Source organism: Microtus ochrogaster, chromosome 5 (genome assembly GCF_000317375.1).
Source record: "Microtus ochrogaster isolate Prairie Vole_2 chromosome 5, MicOch1.0, whole genome shotgun sequence".
Lineage (NCBI taxonomy): Eukaryota > Metazoa > Chordata > Mammalia > Rodentia > Cricetidae > Microtus > Microtus ochrogaster.
The window spans coordinates 9,900,257-9,910,223 of NC_022012.1; the positions used below are offsets into that span (position 1 = coordinate 9,900,257).

Genomic DNA, 9,967 nt, shown 5'->3' on the forward strand with positions numbered 1-9,967 from the left:
TGGTGGCTCACAACCATCTGTAATGAGATCTGGTGCCCTCTTCTGGCCTGCAGGCATATATGCAGACAGAATATTGTATACTTAATAAATAAATACTTTAAAAAAAAATCCACCATAACTAAAACTACGCTTATTTAAAAAAAAAAAAAAAAAGAACCAGCACCTGGATCATAAGCAGGCCAAAAATGTTTAACCAAAGCTTGGCTCAAGTTTTTGGAAATAGAGCCAGGCAGTGGTGGGTGCACACCTTTAATTCCTAGTGCCGGGAGGCAGAGGCAGGCGGATCTCTGTGAGTTCTAGGCTAGCCTGGTCTATAAGAGCTTGTTCCAGGACAGGCTCCTTTTTGGAAATAATCAAATATAAAAAGTGATCTTGCTAGACATAGTAGCAATGCTTTTAATTTCAGTACTCAGGGGCAGCCTGTCTACATAGGTTAGGTTGGTGCAGGCTAGCCAGGACTAGATCATCAGCATCTTCTTGGTACAGAGGTAAAGCACTGAGTGGCCATGGGCAGGACACACGTCTGTAAAGAGGAGGGCTCCTCTGAGCTGCCCTTTTTACCTTCAAAGTTTTAAATTAAAAAGCATTCTTCACTAAGTCTCATCTCATGACAGATAGTTAATCAACTGTCCTAGACTGTCTGGCAGACCCCAGAAAGATGTATTACTAGAATTAAAGTGACAGCATCACCCATGTTAAGCAAGTGTTCAACCCTGAGTGAAATCCTCAGTCTAAAAAATCTTTTTTTTTTTTTTTTATTAATTATTATTATTTGAAACAGGATTTCTCTGTGTTGCTTTGGAGCCTGTCCTGGAACTTGCTCTTGTAGACCAGACTGGCCTCGAACTTGTAGAAATTGACCTGCCTCTGCCTCCTGAATGCTGGGATTAAAGGCGTGCGCCACCACCGCCCGGCTTTGAAAAACCCTTTTAAAAAAATAAGACTTGTATACCATTATTACCAACTGAACACCACCCTGGGATTTGGGGACAGGGGTTGGGGTGGAAGGCTGGAATGTATTCGTCTATAAAGATTCTCAAAACAGGACATTTCTGTACAGCTCAGGCCCCCAGACAAGAGCCACCCTTTCTCTGTCCAGTGGCATAAGCTTCCCATGGTAACTGAAGAACTTGCTGCATGTCCCTAGCTCTACAAGACATCCTGGGAGGAAGGATCATGCACTGATTATCTCCGGATCCCCTGGCACATAGCAGGTTCTCTCAAACCACTGCCGCCCGTTACTGACTCAGTAGGGGAGGCTTGTGTACCGCAGAGCCACACTGGAGTTACCTCTCTGATCAGCAGGTGCAAGTTGTGCTCCAGGACATAGAGGTGATCCTCTGGACTCGGCTTCTCTGAGGCACACTTCTGGGACTTCTTATCATTTGAGGAGTGACACAGGGAAATGGACAACTGCAAGCCTGTGTACAGAGAGGCAGGATAGATGCAGACAAGCCAAGAACTGGAGACCAGTTTCACAAAGGACAATCCTGTCAACTTGCCTCCTAAGTACCTCTACTCCAATGACCTCCCTTACTTAACATGATAAACCCCACAGACTGAGACAACTGTAGTTCCACAGACTGTAGTGTGGTGCTGCTCCTGAGCTGAAGACTGAGAAAACACAGTTCTTGTTTTTATAAGCACAGAATCTTAAGAACAAACTTTACTAGTTCTATTTCAACATGGAGTTAGTACCTGGCTTTATCAGGCTCTCTTCCCTGCTCCCAAAGCAATAGAGAAAAACTGTTCATGTCTAACCCGAAACCAGTGGTTTTCAACCTACCTAATGCTCTGACTCTTTACTACAGTTCCTCATGCTGTGGTGACCCCAACCATACAATTATTTTGTTGCTATGTCATAACTGTAATTTTGCTACTGTTATGAGTTGCAACAAAAATACTTGATATGTAACCCCAAAGGGGTTATGAGAGCCACTGCCTAAACCAAGTGTATAGCTAATGACAACTGATTTTTAGGTTAAGCCTGGTTGCTTCTGAACAGAAAACTCTTTTCTACAAATTAGGAAGATTCAAAGTGGTACCTCATTTAGAAAAGGCAGTACCCTTCAAAGAAAATGCCATCTGACAGCAGCTACTGCTGTCTGAAGCCGCAGCACCACATGGTTTTAACACCCTGTGAAAGCCCAAGGTGCCACCCCCAGGACAGAGCACAGAGGCCCACAGCTTTGCTGGCCGCCATGATGCTCAGCACATCCGCACCACAAGGTCCTGTTTGCAGGCCTAAGCAGGCTGCCTGCTTACTTGGGAAGGGCTGAGAGATGATCTGGTTTTTCACCACAATGTGAGGGATCTGAGACTTAATCTGAACGGCTTCCCGAGAAAGCTGTGCAAAAATTTCTTTACAAAGAAGAACATTTTGTGCTGCTTCTAACTTCGTCTGCCAATGTGGAGAACCTGAAAGATAGAGGCATGTATAATCTCAATGTCCAGCCAGATTATGCACACAGCAGCACAAATGATAACCTGACTTCATAATCAAAGGCTCAAAATATTGGTACAGTCTTTTCTCGAACATAAAATTGCATTAAAATTTTTTGACAATTTGACAGATGCAAACAGACTTCTCATTTTCACCACTGTCTCTCTTATCCCTTCCTTTCCGACTCTAAATCTTCTTCCAACGTCCCCATCTTTGTCTCTGTGTGTGTGTGAGCGTGTGTGTGTGTGTGAGAGAGAGAGAGAGAGAGAGAGAGAGAGAGAGAGAGAGAGAGTTTGTGACTGCTGTGAGTATGTGATGAGATTATTTACAGGAATGAGATTGAGATTGCTGAGTATGACATTATTTACAGGAACACAGGCTACTAATCAATGGCTGTTATACAGGGCAAGAGGTTCCTGCGTACACGGATAAGCACCGGAGAAGCCAGAAAAAGCAGACACACAGGCTTATCTCTTCAAAGGAAGGATGTTTACCTGTCTTCCTGCAGAATACTGTGATCCTTTGCTGTCTGCAGAGCCTCACCCGCATCCCCCAGAATTTATGTTTTGTTTATCCCAGACCCTTTCCCTATCTTAAGCGTTGCTTCTGAGTCTATTAATCCTGTCCTTATGAGAATGTCACTTGTACTTTAGATCAGTCTAAGTGACTTCAACGTTATCTTAGGACCAGGCCAAATCCTGACTCCATGGGCCTTATATTTACCCCATCTTAGACCCTAAGCCTTGAGCATGTTTCCAGTCAACAGCACCCATCTTTACAGAAGAAGCCAGACATACTCTATAAAGAGCTTCGGTGTCAATTTACGTCTCAAGCTTTGCTGTACTCACAGCACCGAGTTAACTGTTATCAGAAACCTTCTCAAAACTGTGCTGTGCTAAAATAAACGACCCGGTGTCAGACTCCAGAAGTCTGAACCAAATTTACTTCACTTGAGTAGTTTTGCTGCTGGCTATAAAGCCTGCAGCTCCCCCTGCTGCCCCGTATTACACCACCGAGGAATGAGGAAAACGATACATCTTGCCTAGGAATCACGAGATGCCTACAGTCCCTCAGTAACGGTGTGGGGCTTCACAAGCCCATCGACCATCCTTGGTGAAATGGTGAGGGCCTAGTCTTGTACAAATCTGCAGCAGGTACCCACAGGCACAGAGAGCACATGTGTGAGGCTGTGTCCCACCCCGACGACACTGCTTCACAGCACCCTCCCCACATCTGGTTCCTACATCTTTGTCTCCACTTTCCTGACAGTCCCTGAGCCTTGGATGGGAGGGAAGATCTTACTTCTGTCACACAGAGACAACTAGGGCAGTTCAGCCTGCAAAGACATAGCCACTCACTAGAGGTTTGTTTCTAAGTTATAACAGGTACACTTCTAGAAGCAGGCATGGCACTCATGCCTGCCGCCAGTGCAGAGGCGGAGATGATCTTAAAAAGCCAAAACCGATGACAGTTCTTTGAGAAACCCGTATCCGTGCTCTGGGGTTTCTTTCTGAGAACCCCTCCTTCTTTCAGCCCTCAGTGCTAAAATATCACTCGTGAGGCCAACTCTGCCTTTAAACCGTCCTTCCTACTGTTTTCACACCGAACGTCTCTTTCCCTCTCGCTCTCTTTGGCTTACTGACTATGAAAGTACAGAAGGAGGTTAGAGGCCATGACATACCTGGTTTGGACTTGGGCAATGGTCTCTTGAACAGGTTCACTGTGCCAAGATCACCAATGTCTGGAGCCTGTTTTTGAATAGAAACCTAGACAACATGAAAAACATTAGCAAAGTTGCCTCAGGGCAATTGGCAAGAAATGACTGGAAAAAGCCTTGATCGGTACCTTGATGTACGCAGACCCCTCCAAATCACTAGGAATCTGGACGTCCAGGGGACAGTAATCTTCTGGAATCTTCTTATCCAAATCAATGTCTGTGTTCTTAATCACTTCAAAGGTGCCATGATGGGGAAAGAGAGACCCTAATTGGGTATTAAAGATTAAAATAATTAACACAGCACATTAACTTAACAGAAAATGTCAAGTATAACACATCGCTAAAGCATGAATTCCTTCCACTGGACATGTACATGTGGACAGAAAGGAGGCCCTAGTGAGCCAAACCAAAAAAGGAAGAAGAGAGGTGGAGGCAGTTTCAGGTCAGGCCAGCCTGGCCCACACAGTGAAGTCTGGGCCAGTCAGAGCCATACAATGAGTCTGTGTGTCAGGTAAAAGCAACAACAAACGATGCTAGGCAAGCACGGGCACCATCCTGCACCTGTCCCAAAGGCAGCGCTGTCTTCTGACCTTCCCAGGCCGCACACTGTGTTCTAAGAACATGACCCTCTGAGCTCCATCCTTAGATCTGAACTCAGCAGTGAAGGACAGATCAACAGCACTTACAGTACTATTTCCAGCCAGTTCCTCTACTGCTGACACACCTCTTTCTGTGCAGGTCAGAAGTCTAAGTAATTGCTACATCATGCGTGCATGCTTGGGTCCAATGCCTGTCTACAAGGGAGCGCATTCAGGATCTTCTTGCAGTGAAAGAATGCAACTATATTCTTCCATAACATCAAAGGACCACCCCAAGGAGAAATTACATATTTGTCCATAACTGCTTTAGGAGAAAGAACTTACAATGTCTAAAACCAGAAAGCACCGACTCATCTTGTAGCGGAACTCATTTCAGTGCGGGGCACTGACCTGACTCACTGTGTGTTGCTAACAGCTGTGCCTGACTCTGGCACAGGGGCCTCGTGCATTTCCATCACTGTTCTCAAGCAGCCCAGCAGGGACGCTTGGCCATCTCCAGTGAGCTCTGAACTCTCTCTTAAATATATCTAAAAGGTTTTCAAACTGATGGGAGGTTGTTTATTATAGGACTGTAAGAATGGTCTGTGTGGGGTTTTTAAGATAGAGTCTCATGTAGGCAAAGCTAGCCTCGAACTCCCTCCCACCTCAGTCTTCAAGTGTTGGGACTCCAGGAGTTCCACAGCAGGTCCTGGCAAGCAAGTTTCGGGTCACAGGTAAAGAAATTAAATAGCACTGTACAACATGGAGCTCAGCAATGATCACGACAGGAGACTGGGAGACATCACAGTTCACCAACCCTCTGCTCACACAAAGCAGTTTCTACGGTCAGATGTGTCTGTACCTGCGCTCCTGTAGCTCAGGTCGCCCAGGATCTTGTCTCCAACTTTCCTCAGTTTCCAGTGCTGCCGTAGCCTCAAGAGCTCAGAGTTGAAGTCTCGCTGGAGCTTGTTTTCCTGGTTCTCGGTCACGGACTTGGTCAGTCTTTCTGCCCCCTTGAGGAGGATTTGAGCTGCTCCGGCCAGGGACTTCTTCTTAGAGATCAGCTGCAGGGTCTGCGGACTCTGCCAAAACAAAACAACCCGCCATGGTTCCTACCCAAAGCTGGAGTGCACTAGTTCAGATAACCATAAAACTGCCTGTCCTCTCAACCAGGAAATGTGCAACTACAGCAAACAAACACAGCGAGGAAGGAGGACGACAGTCACAGGGGCCCGCCATGCAAGCCCCAACACCCACTAAACCCCAGCACAGCCACACACACCTGCACCCAGGAAGCCCCAGGAGGAGGACAATTTGGGAGGTATGCTTGCCAGTCCATCTAGCCAACCTATGAACCTTTACCTTTAGAAAGAAGACCTGACTCAAAACTATGATTCTGAGAGCAGCTGAGGAAGACGCCCGAAGTCAAGTCTGTCCTCTATAACCCTTCCACACGTGTGTGCGCGCACACACACACACACACACACACACACACACAGCCTGTCCTCTAACCCTTCCACACGTGTGTGAACACACAGATACACACACAGGAGAAAACAGGTGGGTGGGGAAGTGACATATACCAAACCTTTGAGAAAAACTTTTCCCTTGCAAAACCTTTTTTAAAACAGAAGTAACCTGCTTCTTGACAAACTTACAAAAAGACCTAAGTCAAACCACCCCCTAAGTGGTGAAATGCTAGAAATGCTAGAAACTAGCACTTAGCAATACACAGCCGGGGCACACCTAGGCCAGGGTGCTGTGCTTCTTCACCACCCTAGCTCTTGCCCAGTTCATAACATTCTATGGCACATTAAGTCCCAAACCCCCGCCTAGATATAATCTATGCATAGAAACCACGACCTACATGGCACACATCAACGCCAGCTTACAGTAGTCAGCATATGACCAATCAGGCGCCTCCCGTGAACACACTTTAAATTCACCACAGCCTACTAACATGCTTGTGGAATTGTGACTGGTGTCAGGCCCACAGCACACGCCGACTACACCCACTGACCTCAGACTGTGTTTGCCACAATGACCAGCTGTGTGCTTTATGGAAGAGCTACACTTCCAAATGGCAAGTCTAGTAGGTGCAAGTTTTCTGACCGTAGAAGCACATCAGAAAACAAAGTGAAAAACGCGGACATTTCATAAAAAGGCCAGTCTTCTACGACCATAATGCTCTGAATAGTCCCAATCTCAACTGAGCTCAGTAGTCTGCTAAGCTGGGTCAGGCTGGCCTAGTATTTGGATGGGAGAAGCCACATCATTCTGTTCCTTCTTCAAGGAGCCTGACTCAAAGATGCTCTCATCTGGGAAGTGCTGGTTTGATCCTTACATCTTCACCTGGACTTAGTTTTTCTCTTTCTTACCATTACTTTATTATGTGAGCATGTAAGTCTGAGCTTATAAAGAGGTCAGAGGGCGGCTGTGAGCTGCCCGACATGGGTGCTAAGCACTGAACTCCCCCATCTGCAATAATATGCGCTCTGCATCCTTCAGTCAGCTCTCTAACTCACACATTTAATTTTTCAAGAGAAGAAAAGGGAGACAATGCACACAACCAGCTGCTGTTGCTGAACCCGAAGAGAGGCTGTCTGGCCGGAGGCCACACCTACCTGTTTGGGAGGAAGCGCATCCTGAGAGACGGGGTCCAGCGTCATGAACTTTTTGTCCCTGACAATACTGAGGACATCATAGAGAACACACATCTCCGTGAGGGCACTTCGTAAATTGTTCCTCACTGAGTCCCAAGGCCACAGAGAAGGTTGGAATTTCACCAGCCCTGAAAAACAGAAACACGTGTGTACTGGTTACACAGAATAAAAGAGAGAAGCTCATTTGGAGGTTTAAACATAGGAAAAGGAGCGCTGGAGAGATGGCTCAACAATTAAGAGCACTGGCTGCTCTTCTAGAGGACCCAGATTCAATTCCCAGCACCCGCATGGCAGCTCACAACTGTCAAGAACTCCAGTTCCAAAAGCTCTGACACCTTCACATCAATGCACATAAAATGAATTTAAATAATTATTTTAAAAAAGTATGAAAAGCAGAAGGAAAGTTTTCTTCCCAAGTGCCCATTTCATCTCCTCACCACCCTGTCTTGAGCTGTTAGCATTTAACACAGCACCCCTTCTAGGGAACAATAAACACAGTCTAACTTCCACAGGCCAGATCTGTCCTTATAGCTTAGGTAGGCACTCAAATCTTTTTAAACCTAGGGCTTCACTCATGACAGACAAACACTGAACTATATCCCCAGCACTTTTAAAACAACCTGCTTCCTTCCAGCATTAGAGCTTGAATAACGGTAGTGGGTTTCTAAACAGCAAAAAAAACAGGCAAAGCCCCGAATGGTCTACAACACCAGCACTCCTACTGGCTGCAAGAGCATAGTTTCCTTTTAATCAATTACATGCTTGTTTTACAGAATTCAAGCTAAAAGCATCAGGGAGTGAAAGTCAAAGTTTCCCTTTATTCCTAGGCCTGACTCTCCTCCCTTCTGAGACATACACTCTTTTTTTTTTTTTTTTTTTGATTTTTCGAGACAGGGTTTCTCTGTAGCTTTTGGTTCCTGTCCTGGAACTAGCTCTTGTAGACCAGGCTGGAACTCACAGAGATCCGCCTGCCTCTGCCTCCCGAGTGCTGGGATTAAAGGCGTGCACCACCACCGCCCGGCCGAGACATACCACTCTTAACAGCTGGAATAAACCCTTGCAAAGGTTTTCCCGCTAACTCACACACACACTTCTATTCTCCTGTCACTTGTCCTTTCCTTCACTGCTGTGTCCTAAAGACACCTCATACCAGCACAGCAGATCCACTTAGTCCTTCACACAACATAGGACAGTGCTTCTCAACCTTCCTAATGCTCTGACCTTTAATACCATCCCTCATGTGCTGACCCCAACCATAAGATACAGAGGAGATACAAAACTGCTGAGCTGATATACTTTTCCAATACAGAATAATAGCAATGTTTTAATTTTCCCACATCTTTATTTACTCATTGAGACGGTGTCTCACTATTAGCTCAGGCTGTTGTGACCATTTAGAAACCTGCCTGCCTAGCGAGTTCTAGGAATACAAGCCTGTGCTACCACACTCGACACGAACATCCCCACTGTTACCGATCCTGTCACATTATTCAATCAAAAACTGTGGGTGGGTTTTTTCCCCTTAATCCTCTGATAATGAGAAGAGTCTAAAATCCAGTCTGATTGCTTCTCCAAATCGGTTTTGTTTCCTTGTAATTCATTCACCTGAAAGCTTCCGAGAATCACCCGTCTCCACCTAAAATCTCCCTAAAGCTTTCAGCTGTTCTAATAAAAAAGCCGAATGCTTCTCCTGGCCTGCTAGGCTGGTACACTACCCGAGTCCCGCCGAGGTCGGCCTTCCACTGCAGTCAACACACGTCTTTACAGAGACGGCTGCTACTCATATCCACAAGCACAGGGGAGCAAAGTGACACGCACTTTATTAAAGTTGCATTTTTACCCCTTGGGAAGACCCTCGGGCAGAGAGAGAAAAGCAAGCAGAGCCTCACCCTCCTCGTCGTCCTGCTCGGCCCCAGCGCCCGCCCAGTCCTGCGCGTCGCCGTCGGGCCCCGCCGCCTCCTCCTCCTCGGAGCCCGAGCCCTGGCTGAAGTCGATGCGCTGCGCCAGGCGCGCCAGGTTCTGCGACATGGACAGCGGCTGCAGGTAGGTCTCGGTGCCATCGAGGCCCACCTCCTGCACCTGCTTCTCGCAGGCCGACTCGATGCTGATGCGCACGGCTCGCACGCCCGACATGCTGGCAGCGGCCTGCGGGCCCCACGGCGGAGCCCAGACGCCAAGCTCCCCGAAAGCCGGTCGCTGCCGCCCGGACCGAAACCAGCCGCTCACCAGCGCCCACAATACTCCGCGCCGCGTCGGGCGGAACACTCTCAGCAGGCCTGGAGGGACAGATGTCCGGATACTTCCGGTGTGGCTCACGGCGGAGCCGGGAGCTTCCGGTTGACGGAGCCGCGGCGGGGAAGGCAGGGCCGGCTGGGCTGGTCATCGGATACCGCCCGCAGGAAGTTTATCAGTTGGTTAACTGGTTGGTTGGCTGCTTGGTTTTAAAATAACTTCTTGCCTAATTTGTTAGGGAATCGCACAGCTCCCTTGTTATTTGGCTAATTATTTGATTAGTTGTTTGATTTTGTTTTTTTTTTAACATTTTTTTTATTTATTATGTATACAA

The 9,967-nt window shown here is 47.1% G+C and overlaps 1 protein-coding gene across 1 annotated transcript in view; it reads right to left on the bottom strand.

Annotated features, from left to right (window-relative positions):
* Positions 1 to 9,665, bottom strand: part of Med17 (mediator complex subunit 17) — a 16,624-nt gene extending 6,959 nt beyond the window's left edge. Inside the window, exons 1-7 of the mRNA XM_026779555.1 lie at positions 9,291 to 9,665; positions 7,363 to 7,529; positions 5,601 to 5,820; positions 4,289 to 4,425; positions 4,125 to 4,209; positions 2,266 to 2,418; positions 1,189 to 1,421 (exon numbers count right to left, since the gene is read on the bottom strand). Coding sequence (XP_026635356.1) covers positions 1,189 to 1,421; positions 2,266 to 2,418; positions 4,125 to 4,209; positions 4,289 to 4,425; positions 5,601 to 5,820; positions 7,363 to 7,529; positions 9,291 to 9,534 — 1,239 coding nt within the window. The 5' untranslated portion in view covers positions 9,535 to 9,665. The remainder of the gene's footprint in view (positions 1 to 1,188; positions 1,422 to 2,265; positions 2,419 to 4,124; positions 4,210 to 4,288; positions 4,426 to 5,600; positions 5,821 to 7,362; positions 7,530 to 9,290) is intronic.
* Between the last annotated feature and the right edge of the window lie 302 nt (positions 9,666 to 9,967).